The 19,553-nt window shown below is 45.7% G+C and overlaps 1 protein-coding gene across 5 annotated transcripts in view; it reads left to right on the forward strand.

Moving 5' to 3' along the window:
- Nucleotides 1-19,553, forward strand: part of MAST2 (microtubule associated serine/threonine kinase 2) — a 154,811-nt gene that overhangs the window by 96,550 nt on the left and 38,708 nt on the right. For 2 of the 5 annotated variants that reach the window (XM_056130901.1, XM_056130902.1), the window contains exon 4: nucleotides 3,086-3,280. The exons of the other annotated variants lie outside the window; for them this stretch is intronic. In XM_056130901.1, coding sequence (XP_055986876.1) covers nucleotides 3,086-3,280 — 195 coding nt within the window. The remainder of the gene's footprint in view (nucleotides 1-3,085; nucleotides 3,281-19,553) is intronic. 5 annotated transcript variants of the gene reach the window in all.

A 19,553-nucleotide genomic window follows, 5' to 3' on the forward strand; every position in this document is an offset into this window, starting at 1 on the left:
ACCTTATGGGGTGCTGGGGATTGAACCCGTGACTACTGCATGTAAGGCAAACCTATCAAAGTACTGCTCCGGCCCCTTACTTTCTTAACCTTAGGACTTTTCTTACCATAAGATTAACAAGTCATTGAAATATATGAGAAATGCAATTTAAAATGTTGCTAAGAGTTTTTCCAAATACATGCAGTATTATAAACAAGTAGCCAATATTAGTTCATATAGAATCCATGTTGTATGCCAATTACGGCTCAGATTTAAAAATCCATTTTATCTGCTAGATTTAAAATCAAGCAAATGGCCAGAGAGGTAACTTAATTGTCTGGAATACATGCTCTGCATACAGGAGGCCTAGATTGATCCCCAGCCACCGCCCACCTCCACCTTGCCAAAGGAAAAAAAAAGAACCCATCCATTCACTTTTAAATTGGTCAGATTTAGAGTAAACACTGTGCTTTGTGTCCTAATTTTAAGACTCGCTCTCCACCAGGGGTGGGCCTGAGAGTGAATAATGTTGCAGAAATGCCCAGACATTCTTATTTCATTAATGACTAATCTGGGATCCCGAATATGCCCCTCCAGTCTCCTGCCCACTGCAACAGCTGTTCTGGCCTGGCCCTTGCCTCCTGGGTTATAGTGTTTCGGTCACAGCGTGAGTTTCCAAGTTGGAATGTACACTTCCTGCCAGTCTTGACGGTTGCCAGGCTCAGGGTGGGATGTGGTGGGGGAGGGAGTCCGGTGCTTGTCGCTGAGGAGGAACTAGGTGCTCTCCGAGGCTCTGATTTGTCACAGGCTGAGTGTGAATGATGTCAAGCAGACAGCTGATTCATTTGAGACCTGGGACTCCTCACAGTTGCCTCCTGAGCTCTGAGGCCCTTTGTGGGGGGTGTGGGAGAGTTCTCACTATCATTTTTGATTTTAAAGAAAAGCGCTTTGATTTTCTCCTGTTTGGGAAACTTTTCTAAGTTTCCTTTGGTGTATTAGAGGGCATATCCCCTGTGTGAGAGAACTCCTGCCAAGACTCCAGTGTGAGAGGGCAAAAGCTTGAGTAGCCAGAAAAATGATGAAGCGGAGGAGAGAGAGACTGGGAGCACCATGCCTACGGATTCAGTAAGGAGGCGGGGGTCTGAGTGGAACTGGCAGATTCTAGGAAGAGAACTAATGCCGACTAACACACCTTCATGTGTAGAAAGACTGCTTTGAATATGCCACTCGGGAAGAGGGCTGTGCTGGCTGTGTACGTTCAAGGTCAAGACAGTATGCCCTGGCTGGAGCATACGGTATTTCTAATTCTAAAAAACGGAGTTAGAGGTCATTTTAGAAGTTCTTTGTTGCTTGGAGAACTGGGTTACCAATAAAGATATTTTTTTCTGCCTTGGAAGCAAATGCATATTCACATGCATATACCATCAAGGCTGCATATACAAGTCCCAGGAGCGTGAAAAACAAATGGAACGGTATCTCCTCCTTTGGTATTGTGCTTCTGTCTCTGACCTTCCGTTCAGAACCCCACATCTGCCCTTGCAGGTTCAAACCTGAATCCGTGAGGGCATGGCCAGAATTGTATTTCTCTGGTGGCCAATACAGAGTCCTTATGTGAGGATTTCAAAGCCCAAAATAGAAGATTTCCACTTCAGAGTAGTCTGAGAGCTGCTCCAGTTTCATTTATGGAGAACTTCTGAGGGAATACTTGATGAGCAGATCAGGAAATTAGGGAAGGCGTGCTGTAGACACCCTTCCATCTCCGAGATGTGCCTTGAACTTCCTTGACATAATCCGCAGGAGGGAGCGAGCGCATGTTGTAGGAAATCCTGTATTTTTTCCCTGAATGTTAGGGATTACCCAGGTGCAGCATGGTGTACCAGAATGACCCTTTCAAGGGACCTGCATGTGGCTCCAGAGGTGAAACCCACATATGAGGGCCTGGGTGTGATCCCTGAGCATGTGGCCTTGTGTCATTGTGTCCCTGCTGTAAAAATTACTAGACCACTAACAATTCTTTTAAGATTCTAGACTTAGTTTATAATTGCATTGTGCATAGTAGCGATTAGGAACAGAAAAGAGAATGAAATTTGGTTTTCGTATCTGTTTGAAACCTAGCGTCTATTTATCAAAATGGCTAAACCTTTTATATGATAAGACTTCTAAAATTTAGTAAAATTTTTACTAGTCAGGTTGAAAGTGCTAGCTTTTAATTCTCATTAGTTCTAGCCATTAGTTCTAGCTTTTATATATATATACATACATATATATATACACTAGTGAGTTTACTTTTGTAATAATTCTTCAGCAAAATGAAACTCCTTTTCAAAATGAAAAATTAGCCTGAAATTAACATTTTTCACTTCTTCCAGTTTTTTAATATATTGGATTTGCGGAAATTGGAGCACACCTGTAATTTTAAATAGTTGTCTGCTACCCATCATATCCTATTACTCTGTATCTCATATTGTGTATCTGTCTAAGAAATATAAAGAAGTCTGCTGAAGGTATAATAAGTAGAAAGGTAAAGGTTTTCTTTGAATAAATGTGATTAAGCGTAAGTAGAATGTTACCATATCCATATCCAAGCAGTTGACAGTAACAAACTAGGAAATGAACGTTTTAAAGCAGATCCAGTGCTTATGTGCATCTTCTTTATCTTGGAAATGAAATATTGTAGTTAAATGTGATATTTATTAGGAGAACATTCTGCTACCATAGCAATAAAATGCTATGGATTTATCCATTTTTTTTTTGTTCTATGATACATCTATAAATTGTCAACAGAGTAGAAATCTATACTCACCATCTGCCTGTTTTTAGCTTATCATTTTACACTAAAAATAATGGTTCTCATTAGGACATAACACACTTTGAATACCCGAAGCTTAAATTTTGAGTTTTAATTTTGCATCACATGTTAATCTTCATGGCCATTTTGTGCTAAAAACGGGTACTAAGATAGAGCATTTGAGAATGATTTTTAATTTTTGTCCACTTAACTTTTCTCGAGTCTCTTGTCTAAACTAACCCACTTGGGTTCTCTTTCTCTTGCGGTTGAGAATTGATCGCTGACCATGTTTCTCTTCCTACCGTGGTGCCTTGTCAGAATCTCTACTTTTGGCCGAGGATCTGAAGGAACCCAGCACGTGTTTCCTCCCACATCGGCTCCAGCCCTGTCCCTCCCAAAAGTCCCCTTTAGTGCTGACGGTGCTCTGGGCACTTCTCCTTTTGCTTTTTTCCTGAACCCACAAGCCCACAGCAGCCCTGGCAGTCCCTGTTCCAGCCGCCCACTGCAGTGGAGGTAAGGAGACATGCTGTGACGTGAACATTGGCCTTGGCAGTTGTTTCTGGCCTGATGGTTACTATCCTAATCTTTGTTTTTAATAATGGGGAGTGACTGAGTAAAAGCCGTGCGCTGTTCAGAGAAGAGTATAGGGAACTGCACAGGTCTCTGCTACTTTCAAGTACCAGGAGAGAGTAAAGATGTCTATCAGTGCTTCAGTCTCTGCCTCTTCTGCCCATGGACAGCCTCCTGACCACCGCCAGGGGAAGCATCGAATGGCAGAATGCTCAGCTCTCTAAAGGGTAGAGTAGTCCAAATCACCTCGCGTTTTACGTACAGGAATTTTTGGTTTTGTTTTGGGGCTGCACCAGGCTGTACTCAGGGCTCACTCCTTGTGGGACTCGGGAAACCATAGGGGGTGCAGGGAATCGAACCCAGGTCGGTAACATGCAAGGCAAACACCCTACCTGAACTTTCTCATAATGAGGATGAGAGTGTCACCATTTCAAAGCGATGGCCCACTTGGTTTCAAAATGATGCAGCTCCTTGACTGGAGGAGATGGAACTGATACAGACAAGCTTAAGTGTCTTGGATGGGTAATGGTTGGGTAATGTGTTAGAAACCGCTTTCCTCTTTTTGTAGAGGGAGAAGTCTACTTCTGCCTACTGTGTCTCCTTTCCTGTTGTGGCAGATCACTCCCCATCCAGTGCTCTGGGAACCGGCTAAACTCGATTGAGGCACACTAGCTAACTTAGTCCCACGGATCCATTCTCACCCCGAATGCTTGTTTCAAGTGGAAGGTCTCCAGGTTACCTACAAGCTCTGTCCAGTTTGGCAACAAATTGGAGGTTCCCATGCCATTTCGCAGGTTCAATTGATTTGCTCAAGTGGCTCAGAGAACTCAGGATAACACTTCAAGTAGATCCCCACCCCCTGTGTGTGGTTTTGCTTTCCACAGTTTCAATTACCAATAGTCAATCATAGTTCAAAAATATTACATTATAGTAAGTATCTTAAGAGAATGATTCTACATTCATAGCCTTTATTATAATGCGTTTCAGTTTAATAATTGTCAATCTCTCACTGCTTAAATTAGGCCTTATTGTAGGTATCTGAGTATAGGAAAAAAAAACTTGAGCTGTGTAGTTTGGTTTTGTCTGCAGATTGCCAGGCATCCTTTGGAACATACCCCCTGGCAAAGTGGAGCCTGCTGCACTTAATTACTTCAGTCATCAAGCCTGCTTGATGACTAGTTAATTAAAGGGTACGAGATAGGACACAGTGAACAGCCAGGTGAAGAAGCACGTGGGGCAAGATCTGGAGGAGTCCTGAGTGCAGAAGCTTCTGTCCGTCTAGAGTTTGGATGTATCACTCACTCCGTGTGGATGTGTCTACCAGCCTGGAACCTCTCTGGATTATTGGAATTTTTGTGATGATGTCCTCATGCAACTGTAATCAGTTATTGACAGCATTTATAGCACCTCTCCTATCTGCTATAAATTGGGGGGTGGGGGGGGTCAAGCTTCTCATCATGGTCTGGTCTTTCTGGTGGCCATCTTCCTTCTATAAACCCACTCAGAGTCCCCCCACCTGGAGTGAGCCCTGAGTTCAGAGGCAGGAATAAGGCCTTAGTATGCCAGGTATTCCCTGCCCCACCAAAAAATAAAATCAGAATAAATGCTACTGTGACTTGGGTTGAATTTATTAACCTCTAATCTTTAACCAACTTGTAGCACTTCTAAGAATATGATTCTAGCCTGTTGATTGGCACACAGATGTGACTTGCAGTGTTGGCCTAACCAGGAGCCCCGTTGGAAAGAGTGCTTGGCATCTGATCGGTGGTGTGACTGTAGTCCCGGAGAGAGGAGACACTGTGTCTCTGGCTGTTTCCTGTTGATACTGTCGACTTTCTGGAGCACAGTATTCCCTAGGTTTTGAATTACCATGACTTGGTCCGACACCTAAAGTTGGGAGGGTTTGGAGGAAGAAATCCTTTACATACCCCCCTCTTTTTTTTTTGCCCTCTCTCTAACCCTCTTCCTACTGCACAGAAGTCCTTCCCATAAAATGTCTGGCAAAAAAACTTCTCAGCTTTTGCTTGAACATCTTCAGCCACAAGTTCACTATTTTTTGTTTTGTTTGATTTTTCTGCCACACCCAGAGATGCTCAGGGTTCACGCCTGGCTTTGCACTCAGGAATTACTCCTGGCAGTGCTTAGGGGACCATAGGGATGCCGGGGATCAGGCATGGGTCAGCTGCATGCAAGGCAAAGTCCCTAATATTCTCTCCAGCCCCAACAAGTTCTCTATTAAAGTTTGTCGCCGGTGCTATTTCAGCCCTCGGGCTCCTCACATGTCGAAAGTATGAGCAGCTTTCTTTAGACTTTTATGGCTGGGGACAGGTGTTCCTTGGGGCCTCCCAAACTAAGCAGACTTTCATACTCATTTTTGATGGATTATTTCTTGCCAAAAAGAAAGCACTATTTTCATTTTGCCAACAGCTGTTTTTCTTGACCTTTTTTTTTTTTTAAAGCTACTTTTTCAAAAAGATTCCAAGAATGGGACAGCTCTGGAACAGAACTTTTTTCTTCTTTGTTGTAGGGTGGCACCTACAGGTACTCAGGCAACTGGGTCCACGCTCGGGTTTTTATTGGTGTTTTGTTTGTTGTTTTGGGGTCACTGCTAGTGGTGCTCAGGGGACCATATATGATGCCGAGGATAGCACCCGGTTCAGCTGTGTGTAAGACAAACGCCTTACTCACTAGGTTGTCTCAATGCCCCCAACTCCATGCTTAGTCGTGGTTCCTGGCAATGCTCAGGGAGCTAGCCCAGGATCAAGCTTCAGCCTTCAGGCCCAAGAAACAGTTCCTGTGGGTAAGGTGCTTGCCCGTGTTTCATCCTTAGCACCCGAACTGCGCCTTGAGTGATCCTTGAGCGCTACCAGGTGTGACCGAAGACAAAAGAAAACAAATCCCACCAAAGTGGCAGCCCTTAGACTGTCTCTTTATCATTGTGCATTTTAAGCATCTCCCAGCCCTAGAATTTGTTATCTAAACCCGTTGCTGACAGATTACCAGCTTCTCTCCACCTCCATTTCCTACAGAGTTAAAATGGGAATAGTGCTTTTGGGGTCAATTTTTTGTTTGTTTGTTTTGGGGGGGGGGGCACACCCAGCTGTACTACGCGCTGTCTCCTAACTGAGTGTAGGGAACCATTTATGGTACCAGGGATCAAACTTGGGTGAGCCTCATACAAGGCAAGAAGTATCTTATTCCCTGTACAATTTCTCTGACCCCCAAGGTTGACTTTAAGGGATTAAGTGAGTCAATGCATTTAAACTTTTCTTTTTTTGTTTGTTTTCTTTTTGGCCCACATTTGTCTTTACTTGAGGCTTGGGATCACTCCTGCTGGGCACGGGGTGCCAGGGATCAAGCCTGGTCGACCCAAGCAAGCAAGTGCCCTGCCAGCTGTACTCTCAGCTTGACCCCCATTTCAACTTAATTCAGTTGCTACTGATGATTTTGCTTCTGCCTTTGTTGGACAAAAGTCAGTTTTTTTTGTTCTTCACACTTCATTTGCATCTATTTTCTTTCCCTATTTTCTCATGGATACCTTCAGGTTTTACCACTTGTCCTGTATTTCCGGCGGATGCTTTAGTATCGACTAAGCTAAAGCAGTCCTGCAACTGAGTTCCGCCTTCCCTCTTGCACGTTCCTACTAATTGTTACCATTGAAAATCGGCCCACTGGGCACATCAGAACTGTCACTGTCACTGTCCTCCCGTTGTTCATCGATTTGCTCGAGCGGCCCCAGTAACGTCTCCATTGGAGACTTTGTTGTTACTGTGTCTGGCATATCGAATACGTCACGGGGAGCTTGCCAGGCTCTGCCGTGCGGGCGAGATACTCTCGGCAGCTTGCCGGGCTCTCCGAGAGGGGCGGAGGGATCGAACTCGGGTCGGCCACGTTGGCTGCGTGCAAGGCAAACGCCCTACCGCTGTGCTATTGCGGTAGGGCATGATCCTAAACTGAGAGGCACTGTTTTACTTTCCTTTAAGCGCTCCTTGCTTCTGCTTCTGCTGCTGCTGTTTCTGCTTCCACTTCCCGTCCTCCTCCTCTTCATCCACCTCCTCCTCCTCCTCCCTCCTGTGTAGAAGTCAAGCGCCTTACTCAGTGTGCTCTCACTTCATCCCCAGAAATGTTTTTTTCAAACATAATTGTCATTTTCAAGAACAGGCGATTCATAGTCCCCCCGTGTCCCCAACTACATGTAGTTCGTGGCCGAAATGCAGCCTCTGCGTGGGGGTTCCTTTGTAGAGCCCCCACATTAAAATTGGATTTTTAAGGATTTATTTTAAAAATTGAAATAAGGGTCTGGAGAGATAGTGCTGGGGTTCAGGCTCTTGCCTTGCATGTGCCCGACCCGGGTTCAATCCCCCAACATCCCAGATGGTCTCCCGAGCACCACCAGAGTGATCCCTGAGCAAAGAGCCGGGAGTAAGCCCTGAGCAACACTTGGCGTGGCCAAAAACGTTTTGAAAAGGAAAGAAAATGAGGAACTGGAGCCGTAGGACAGCAAGACTGAGCTTCCTTGTGACTGGCCCAGGTTTGACCCCCAGCACCCTGTATGGTTCCCTGAGCACCGTCAGGAGTGATTCCTGAGTCCAGACCCGGGAGTAACCTCAGAGCATTGCCAGGTGTTGCCCAAAAACAAACAAAAAGCAAACCGAAAAAAATTCACAAGGAGGGGCCGAAGGTCCAGTGCAGTGGATAAGGTGCTTGCCTTGCATGTGGCCATCCTGGGTTAGGTCCCGCACAGCACACGGTTCCTCGAGCACCACCAAGAGTAATTCTGAATTCATAACCAGGAGGAACCCTTGAACATCGCCAGGTGTGGCCCCAAATCAGACAAAAAGTAAATAAAAAGGAAATGCGCTCACAGATATCACATATGTCCTACAAAGTCGAGACTTTTTATTTATTTATTTATTTATTTTTATTTATTGAATCACTGTGGGAAAGGTTACAAAGCTTTCAGGTTTAGGTCTCAGTCATGCAAATATCAAACACATTTCCCTTTACCAATACTTATTTTTTACCATGAAGAACCCCAATAAAACCCCACCCCCCCACCCCTCCCCGTCCCTGTGAGGCAGATGAATTCTAGTTAACACTCTATCTGCTTTGATTAGATTCATTGTTTCAATAAAAGATTCACCACTATTATTTAGAGTTTACCCCCCCCCCAAATCAGACATGCTGAAAAAGCATTGTGAAGTGATTTGTTTTCTACATCTGGGTTCAAGAATTAAATGTTGGTTTTGGATTTCTGCTATTTTACCTATTGACCCTGAAAGTCAGATAGTTAAGAAATTGGTTTCTGTGCTCTGGAGTCGTGGCCGTGCTGGAGAGCCGCTCGTGGGGGCAACTGGTGGCCTCGGTAGGGCGTGAAGGGCGAGACTTTTTATTTTTGACCCTTGATAGAAAGCTTGTCTTAGCTTTTTTATGGTCCCCATTTGAGAACCAGCACCCCGATACCTACTTTCTATAGAACTACAGAAACGACTACATTTTCATAACTACAGTATAGCCACTAAAATCAGGAAATTGATCAATGTCACCAGCTAATGAGTTAAACATGAGCTTAATTCATACCTCACCAGTGGCCCACTAATGTCTTTTGGGAGGGACAGGCACACCTCACAGTGCTGGGTGCTACTCTCAGCTTTGTGCTCAGGGTTGTTCTCAGTGGTGCTCAGGGAGCCCCGTGGTGCCAGGTTCAAATCCTGGCCTCCCATTGCAAAGCAGGGACTCACCCCCTGAGCTATCTCTCTGGTCCTACCTCTCCTCCCCTGCTCACGGCATGGTGCACACAGTTTCATTGCTCCCAGTCGTGCTGGGGGACCATCGGGAGCCGAGGATTAAATTGGCATGCAGGGGCCGGAGTGATAGTGCAGTGGGTAGGGTGTTTGTCTTACGTGTGGCTGACCCAGGCTCATCTCCTGCAGCCTGAGCACCACCAGGAGTAATTTTGAATATAGAGACAGGAGTAACCCCTGAGCATCGCTGGGTCTGGCACAAAACAAGCAAAACGGATCAGTCCTTTGATCTAGGAATTCAGCTTCATGTGATATAATTGATTTTGTCTTCGACAGGAATAAATTCTGTAGTTTTCCTTCAAATTTTAACTTGTCACCTATGAAGAAGAGAGGCCAGTTGTCCCTTAATGTGGATTTACCTGATCTTCCTCAGGTCTAGTCAAATTATGCAATGTCAGTGGAAAGTCTTTGTCAGGTTTAGTACCAGAGGGCCTGTGGTTAAACTGACAAAGGACAGATTAGTAGACAAAAAAAGCATACATTTAAAATAATGATGCATGCAGCAAGTTCACAGAAAAGAAACGAACTTTTACACCCTTCAACAGTGGAATGAGGGATTGAATTTCAAGACACAGTAAATTGTGGAGAAAAATGAGGAACCTAGTAGAAGATAAGGCTTGTTTTCATAAGACCTGGTCATGCAAATACACCAACCATTTCACTAGCCTCTGTATACAGGGGCACCTTCCTCAACAGAAATTTGGGCTTTAGGTAAATCAGCACAGAGAACTCTTCGTGCGTTTGTTGATTCTCAGTTGCCTTCAGTTTAAAATAGTTCTTTTGCAGAAGTGGCATCTTTGAAGCCATATATTCCGTTCCCCTCCAGCATATATTTCAGTGGTCAAATTCTGTCATATTTGGCCGATAAGGGGAGCCTTTTCAAGCTGGCTTCTGTCTCTCTCAGACTATGTTTCCATAATTCTTCAACAGTTTCCTAACTGTCTCTCCTGATAAGATGTTGCTGGCTATCTTGTTTTGTACCTCCCTGCCAGTGTCCTTGTGCTAGCCATTTCTCTTGGATTCCTTTGAATTTAATAACCAAGGTGTGGACGAGAGGAATGGTTGCTGGTGCCTGTTATGATTGTTCCCCAAAAGTGTATACTTCAACTTCATATACTGTCACTGTCGCTGTCCTCCTGTTGTTTATCTATTTGCTCGAGCGGGCCCAGTAACGTCTCCATTGTGAGACTTGTTGTTACTCTGTTTGGCATATCGAATATGTCATGGGTAGCGTGCCAGGCTTTGCCGTGCGGGCGAGATACTCTCAGTAGCTTGCCAGGCTCTCCAAGAGGGGTGGAGGAATTGAACCCGGACCCATCGGGTCAGCCGCGTGCAACGCAAACGCCCTACTGCTGTGCTGTCACTCCAGCCCCAACTTCATTTACATATTTATTTTATGTATGAAAACTCTGAACTCCACGTTGATAACTTCTACTTCCAGTAGAAGTAGTTTATCCTATTTTCCTCCGTTTCCATATTTGTACCTCTTTCTTTGGTAGAAACCTGAATCCTATTATTATACTTTCTTGATTGTTTCTTCCTGTACGTAACCAGGCTCTCTTTGCAGCCACTGACCCCAGAATTTTGGATCTGCAGCAGCTCAGGCCAAGCTGATAAGATAAGACTATCCACGGAGCTCTCAAGTGGATAGCCTTCTTATCCGCATTGTCCCTGACTCGCCATCCCAGCATCTCTCCTAAACTCCCCAAGCATTTGACTGCTGTTCTCATATGATGGTTTCTAGACAGAGCTGTTCAGGAAGGAAGGGAGGAGGTTTGACTTTCTATCTACGAAGTGTATCAGCTGCAGCTTCAAGGACCTTTGAAAATTTTCATGCCTCCTACTGTGACTCTGGTGTCATTTCCCCACTGCCCCAACAATAAAAAGAGAGCTTTTCTTTTTTTTCTTTTCGGGTCACACCCGGTGATACACAGGGGTCACTCCTGGCTCTGCACTCAGGAAGTACTCCTGGCGGTGCTCGGGGGACCATATGGGATGCTGGGAATCGAACCTGGGTCAGCCAGGTGAAAGGCAAACACCCTATCTGCTGTGCTATCGCTCCAGCCCCCCCCCCAAGAACTTTTATATATAATTGCAGACTTAGAAATCACGAATTATAAGATATGTTAATGGTTTTTACTAAATTTTGAAGTTATCACCAGAATCTCAACTTAGAGCCTATCCATAGTACAGAAATTTTCTTCATGTCTGTTTGTATATCCTGCTCCTTATTCTGCCTTACCAGCTTTTTGGCTGTATAAATTTATCTCTTCTGGACATTTTATTTAAATAGAATCATATGCTTTGTGTTTTCGTTTCTGGCTTCTTTAGCCTAATGTTTTGGGGTTTATTTACATTGCAGCTCCTGCCAGCAGCTCATTCCTCTTTTTTGCTGAATAATGCTTGTTGTGTGCACAGGTCACGCTTTCCTTAGTGCAACTGATGAGCCTTTGGACTGTTTCCAGTTTTGACTTGAATTTCCCTAAGCATAAGTGGTGACGAGTACTTTTCCACATCCCTGTTGATCGTCTGCATGTTTTCTTTGGGAATGTGTCTGTTCATCTCCTTGTCCAATTTTTAGATTGGGTCCTTGGACTATTTTTGTTGTTGTTGAGTTTGATGAGTGCTTTATGTTTTGGATATCAGCTTTTTATGTGATTTGTGCAGATAATTTCTCCAATTTTTTTTTGTCTGCTTATGTTGTGTGTGTGACGAAGGCGAGGGCGGGGGGGATACCCAACTATGCTCAGGACTTACTACTGGTCTGCACTCAAGGATTACTCCTGGTTCTGAACTCAAGGATTACTCAGGGGACCAAATGGGGTTCCGCAGATCCAACTCAGGTTGGTCGCACTCAAGGCAAGCTCCCTCCCCCTGTACTATCTCTTGGCTCCTGTGCCACCAACTGCCAAAGTCAGTTTTTATTGCCTAAGATCTTTCCCCTTGAATATCTTCAACTCAGGGCCTCTGGGGACCAAGAATTAATTGTACACTCACATTTAAATTTTTTATTATTATTATTTTATAGGGCTTATCTTTAGCTCTGGGCTCAGGGGATCACTCCTGGCTCTGCCTGGGAGAACCAGGGATTGAATTCGAGTTGGTCATATGCAAGGCAAGCACCCTACCTGCTGTAATATCACTTTGCCCCATAATTTTTTTCCCTCAAGGGGGAAGGCATGGCTTCTTCCTCTTTGTGAACCTCAGTAATACCAAGTCACCACCCAAAACTGTCTGGGAAAAGACCCAGGATATACTCCTACTTAGCCTTCTGCCTGTCAATGGGATACTCAAAGACAAGCCAGGATTCTGCAAAATCGACCAGAGAGATGTCTGTGCACCCAGGAAGAAGACCTACCAGCCAAACTGATCAGACGTGAATCTACCCGGAAGGCCACCCGCTTTACAAACCCCGCTCTGGCCCCCGTCTGTTTAGTGGCCTGGCTTCTTTCCTGGCTTCCTTTTTGCCTTATCACCTTTCCCCCCATCTCAGGGTCCCTTTGCAGTCAAGCCTGGAGCCCTTTCAATGCAAACAAATCTTTTAATTGTCTGATTTATAATCTTGCAATTAACTGTCATTAAAAAATGACTCTTAGTGGCCCAATTTCCTGAAAGTGGGGACCAGGTCCGTAAGGAAATCTTGGTGCCCGGGACTGCTTCGCAGAACGCAGCTGATCTTGACTATTCTGATCTTGTCTGTTGTGGAAATTTGGGCATGGGCCGGACGGCAGAGCTGGTTTTCTGAGGAGGAGTCGGGAAAGAAAGGTTGTTGCTAATGCAGAGTTTTACCTGGATATTGGACCAACCCGTGGAGTTGAACCAGTGACAGTTTGTGTTTTACTTTAACCATTAGCTCTCAGCCTGGTCTGGAGGTGTAACCTCAGGGTGGGTATACAGTTCGGAACTTCTAAAGAAACCCAGAAGCCTGGGGAGCTAGCCAGAGAAATCAAAGGTACATACCCCACTTTCTGGAGCATTGTGTAATTAGAGATGGACTTTACCCCTTGATTTTGCCAAGGCCTATATTTGAGGAGAGTTTCTGTAGTAGAAGTTTACTCCATTCAGAGAAAAAGTCTTGAGTCTCGGTGGCCATGTCCCTTTGATTATTGAGAAATGTAGTTCCCTGGTAGAGATGCTTTACTGATCCTGGTGGCTCTGCCATGGTGACTGCTGGCACCACAAGTGTGTCATCTCCGGTATAATGCAGTCAAGTATGAGACTCTTGGACATTGCAACAAAGACAGTAAGAGCAAAGGAAGTGGTTGTGGAATGCATTTTAGAACCATTCTCTCTCATTTTTCAGTTATCCGAATATGCCAAAGACAGACGGAACAGGAGAAAAATAGAATCTACCTAGAATACCCAGATTCCAAAGTAGCTGGGACCAGGGAGTCTTTGAAATTATGAGAGGATAGAAAATGACACTCAGGGCTTATTTAAGATAAGGAGAACCTAAGACAGGAAAGAATTCACTGTATCACTGTCATCCTGGTTCATCAATTTCCTCGAGCAGGCCCCAGTAACGTCTCCTTCGTCCTAGCCCTGAGATTTTAGAAAGTGCCACATTCAGGCTCTTTCAGGGTCAGGAGAATGAGACCCATCGTTGTTACTAGTTTTTGGCATATTGAATACGCCACGGGGAGTTTGCCAGACTCTGCCTTGCGTGCAGGATACTTTTGGTAGCCTGCCAGGTTCTCCAGAGTAAGAACTAGATAATAAGATGTCGCGGCCCAGGAGCTGTTTTTATAGTCTCTGGGTCTTGGCCGTTGATGTGATTACACGGCGCTGGGGGCAGTTGGTGGGTGTGACCCCTGTTTACTGGAAGATGGAGAATCTGGGTGGAGGAGGCCCAGTGCCAATCCCAGCAGGCTTGGAGATCTCAGCCCTGGGTCCCGCACACCTGGGTTCCTCTGCCGGTAGAGTTGAAATCCCATATATAATTGAGAGTGTCAAAACAATTTATCCTCCATGAGGGAATGGGCTAGAAGAAGCTCTATTAGACGTAATGGAATATTGACAGAATATTGACACTGAGAAAGACCGTTTTATTGAATTTTATTTATAAATAAATATAAAATTAAAACTAAAATTAAATTTTTTTCTTGTAACAAATAGAAGTTTAATATCTTTAATCTCTGGTCAGTAAAAATTTATTTTATGCTTTTTATTGTCTTCAACAATTTTATTAAATATTTTAAGAATCTCTTGGGCTGGAGCGATAGCACAGCGGTAGGGCGTTTGCCTTGCACGCAGCCACCATGGCCGACCCGAGTTCGATTCCTCCGCCCCTCTCGGAGAGCCCGGCAAGCTACCGAGAGTGTCTCGCCCGCACGGCAGAGCCTGGCAAGCTCCCCGTGACGCATTCGATATGCCAGACACAGTAACAAGTCTCACAGTGTTACTGGGCCCGCTTGAGCAAATCGATGAACAACAGGAGGACCATGACCAAGAATCTCTCAAAACTAATAATACACACTTAATAGCTAATTTTCTTTATTGGGAATAGCCTGTCCCAGAAATATCGATGCCTTAGATTATTATGTTAAGTAACTTATCTACCCTTTTGGGTAGTATAGCACTTAGCACTGTCCTCCAGTGGGCACCAGTAATGTCCCCATTGTGAGACTTGTTGTTACTGTTTTTGGCATATCAGATACATCACGGGTAGCTTGCCAGGCTCCCCGAGAGGGGCAGAAGAATCGAACCCAGGCCAGCCACATGCAAGGCAAACGCCCTACCCGTTGTGCTATAGCTCCGGCCTTTGGGTAGTATAAATTGCTAAAATTATATCGGTAATTATATCAGTATTTTATTGTATAATAACTCTTCTTCAAGCTAGCAACATCTTGCTGAATAATTGACTTTGGATAATTTGACCTCCATAATATCATGGGTTGTTCCTTCGTGACTGTGTAGCCTTATCATCAGTTCTTTGAAAATTCCTCTAAGATTCATCAGCTTCACAGTTTTTTTCAACTAGTTTCATCTGGATTTTAAATAATTTTAATAATGAAATTTTGGGCTGGAGTGATGGTTTAAGGAGCTAGATCTATGCTTTGCGTGCAGACCTGGGTTCCACCCCTGACCACCACTGGTCCAAAGAAAAAGAACATTTCCTTTGTGATGTCTGTTGTTGTTTGGGGGGTCACATTTTGAGGTGCTGGGGCTCTTCCTGGCTCGGTGCTCCGCGGTTGATTACTCCTAGTGGTGCTCAGGGTGCCATCTGGTTCTGAGCATGGAACCCAGGTCTCTAGGCCTTGGCATGTGCTCTCGCCTGTTGAACCCTCTCTCCAGCCCAGTCTCTTGAGAATTTTTGTTTGGTTGTTTGGTTGGTATTTGGGCTACACCTGGTGGTATTCTGGGCTTCCTCTTGCCTCTGTGCTTGGGATTACTCTTGGCAGTGCTGGGGGGACCACACACAGAGCTAGGGATCTAACTGGGTCAGCTAAGCTGTGTACAAGGCACCTTAACTCCATAACAGTCCAAAGGCTCTGAGAGAATGATGTTTGTGGGGAGGGGAAGTGGGGGCCACACCCAGTGGGGCTTAGGATTTATTTTTGGCTCAGAAATTTGTACTCAGAAATCACTCCTGGCAGAGTTCGGTGTCTATATGTGGTGCTGGGGATCAGACCCAGATTGGCCGCATGCAAGGCATGTGCCCTACCTGTTGTCTTACCTCTCTGGTCCACCCCGAGAGAATTTTCAGTACAGGCCATTATTCAACTATTTTGGGACCTGGATTTTATGTTTTAATTGTTCTTATTATTTTTGTTGTTGCTGTTTCTTTTTGGGCTGGAGCGATAGCACAGTGAGTAGGGCGTTTGCCTTGAATGCGGCCAACCTGGCCGACCCGAGTTCGATTCCTCCGCCCCTCTCGCAGAGCCCAGCAAGCTACCAAGAGTATCTCGCCCGCACGGCAAATCCTGGCAAGCTCCCCGTGACGTATTCGATATGCTAGACACAGTAACAACAAGTCTCACAATGGAGATGTTACTGCTGCCCGCTCGAGCAAATTGATGAACAACGGGAGGACGGTGCTACAGTGCATTGCTGTTTCTTTTTGGTTTGTGACCATACCTAGTAGTGCTCAGAGTTTGCTCCCAGTGCAAAGCATTGGGTACCCTGTGATTTGGGACTTGAACCAGACTTCCTGCGTGAGAAGCCCGTGCTCCTGCCTGGTGCACTGTCTCTCCAGCTTGGGGCCTGGAGTTTAGATAGATCGGTAGTTTAGGTACTGATTCTGGACTGGTAATAACTGGCACACAGGTCAGAAACAAGTCCAAAATGTCTTTTTCTTTCCCCATGCCTGGTGTTGCTTGGGGGTGGGAAGGAGACTCTTCCAGCAGTGCTCAGGAGCCAGGCAGTGTGAAGGATGCAATCTGGGTCTCCCACTGCCTTGCCTTTGTTCCTGTTCTTTGAGCCATCGCCTGCCTGCCCCCCTGAAATGACTTTCAGAGATACAGCCTTTGGCCACTGAGAGAGATAAATGGCCAGGAGCACATGCTCTGCGTTTAGGAAGCCCAGTTTTTTTGTGTTTGGGAAGGGGCCGTGGGCCGGACCTGGCAGTGCTTGAGGGAACCACTTGTGGTACCCGGGATTGAGCCAGGGTTGACTGCCCTGTCTCATAATCTCCTGATCACTGCCGGGACTGACCCCTAGCATAGAGTAGGGGTGGGGCCCAAAACAAAACAGAATCTATCGATGACACCACCCTAAATGTAGGTAGCACAGGACCATAAACAAGTCCCATCAATAAAGCTTCCCGGAGGTAAGTTCACACATAAAATTATAAGCCGGACAAGAAAATAATCTTCCGCAAGTGAAAGTCAGTCAAAGGAAAAAAACAGTGATAACTTCAGAAAGTAGTATTACAGACAGACCAAAGCAGGTGTGTTTTCAATGATGGAAACAAGAGAAACAAATGTAGGAGAGAGGATATGAGAGTATTTGGAAGAAACATCAGGATTGGCCATACTTGGGGGTAATGCCAACATTTTTTCAAGAAGTCGAATACGGAATTCGGAAACCCTTGGTAGACAGAGCTGTGGAAGGAATAGCTAGAAAAAAATCTATTTACAGCACCACACAGAGATGGGAAGATGTGAAAACTGAATGAGAGCTGTTGAGAAACGTGGGAGATCCTGAAGAGACTGGAGAATTAGGGAAAGGCCAAGATCATGACAACCTCACAAACGGGACAGGTAGAAATAAATGCACATCTGGATACACTGGAGTAAAATAGCAGGACCATTAAATAGAGAGGTCTCTAACCTCAACAGTCCGCAAGAGCTGTAAAAATAAATTCAGCGGGGACGTTTGCCTGAGAAAATTGAAGACAATTCGCACAAAGATGTCAGTGTGCATAGCAGCGTCATACAAAATAACCCTAAAGTGCAAACAACCAGATGCCCGCCCAGTTATGAGACCGGATGAGCAAAACGTACGTATTCGCACAGTGGAATGTATTCGCCATAAAAAGGAATGAAGGACAAAGAAATACGACCACACGGGTAATCGTGAACACGTTATACCAAGGAAGAGAATCTAGAGACGTGGGTCAAGAAGGGAGCGAGCCAGGGTGTGTTTTGAATGACTAAATTTAGAGTGAGGAAGCAGAGTCTTCCACCTCCCTGCCCGACCACCTCGTCAACCATGGAAAGCCAGGCGCATCAGGACGGCAATGTCTGCTCCGAGCACTGTGAGGTGAGGCGCCGACTGAGAGAGCCGTCAAGCCACGCCTGACGCCCGCGTGTTCTGCCCAGCGCAGGGGATGGTCCCGCTGGGGAGCTTGGGGACTCACACCGGGGTGAGGAATTGCTCTTTGCAGGAAAAGAAAGTCCCGACTGTGGCACAGGCCTTTCAGGAATGTCACCTTCCCTCGTGGAGAATTTCAGGAAGCAAAATAACAGAATAGTTGGGCTTTGATGTTTTTGTTTGGGGGTGGTGCTCAGGGCTTACTCCTGGCAGGGTGCGGGGGACTGTATTCCTGAAATCGAACCCAGGTGGGCCTCTTTAAAGGCAAGTGCCCTACCCACTGTACCCAGCCCGAGTTGGGTTTTTGGGGTTGTTTGCACGTCTTTTAGGCCACAGTCAACAGTGTTCAGGGCTAACTCCTGGCTCTCACTCAGGGATCACTCCTGGTAGGCGCAGGGGACCATTATGGGACGCTGGGGATTGAACCAGGTCAGCCTTAGGCAAGCCAAGGGCCTTGACCAACTGTGCTATCTCACCGGCCCTGCAAATTAGTTTTTGTTCAAAGAAACAAAGAAATATGAGGGAGGGAGGGAGGGAGGGAGGGAGGGAGGAAGGAAGGAAGGAAGGAAGGAAGGAAGGAAGGAAGGAAGGACGGACGGACATGGGCTTCTCCAAGGGGAAAAGACAAAAGACAGTCAGTGGCTTTGGGAGAAGGTTTTACATATATCCACAGTTTCTCCAAATTGTCTTGGCCTAGAGTTCTCTGCATACATAAAAGTTAATCTGGGTGTTGTCACAGGGGGAGAAAACTTAAATTTCTATTCTTCTCAGGACCTTTAGAGTCTCTTATAGCTTCTCCATTTCTGAGAGGATCCACCCTTCTCTAGGTGGTGCCTCAGTTTCTCTTTCTCCTTAGTTTTATTCCTGGAAAACCCATTGCTAGGACCCCTCACCCCCCAATCTATCTGCCTGCAACAAAATTTTTTAGTATTGAACCGTGTTACCCCGGTACTCTCTCTCTTTAGTATTAGCTTTTTAGGAAAGAAAATTGTGCAAGGGTTGGAGAGAGAGTACAGTGGGTAGGGCATTTGCCTTGCCTTGGCTTGTACAGAGCTGATCCAGCACCTTATATGGTCCCCTGAGCCCAGAGCCAGGAGGACGTCCTGGGCACGGCCAAGTATGGCCAGAGAACAAAATAATAAAGGGAGGGAGGGAGAGATAATTTTCGAACTTGCGGCATAGGGATTGAAAGGTGGCTGTTAATCCAAGGAGAGCTTCCACCTTAAAAAGTAGAATCAGGGAGATTAAGGAAGAGCAGATCACTGTCTCGAGGAAAACTAAGGTGATATTTTTATAACCTCATGAAGAAGATACAGGGGCTGCCGCTGTGCAGTCAAGGGAAGGATTTTCCAGGGGCAGGAGTTAGAGCTGTGGTGCCAGTCGCCAGTTCTGTACTTGAAAGGGGTCTTTGGAGGGTTTTGAGTAAATGAAGTCATCTGTGAAGTGTTCTAGCTCACGCCCCCTAAAGATCGCCTCATTGGATTACGTCTAAGATGCCCAACGAGTCCGCCTGTGCTAGCACCTCAGCTGTGCTGTCCCTGGAGTAGATAATTGGCTGGACCCAGGAGACCGTGGTGCCCACTGTCACTCTCGATTCTGCAGCGAAGTTCCTGGAATTGGGAAAGTCACTCCCTTCCGCAAAATGCATATGGATCTCC

Source organism: Sorex fumeus, unplaced genomic scaffold (assembly GCF_029834395.1).
Source record: "Sorex fumeus unplaced genomic scaffold, SorFum_2.1 ptg000082l, whole genome shotgun sequence".
Taxonomy (NCBI): domain Eukaryota; kingdom Metazoa; phylum Chordata; class Mammalia; order Eulipotyphla; family Soricidae; genus Sorex; species Sorex fumeus.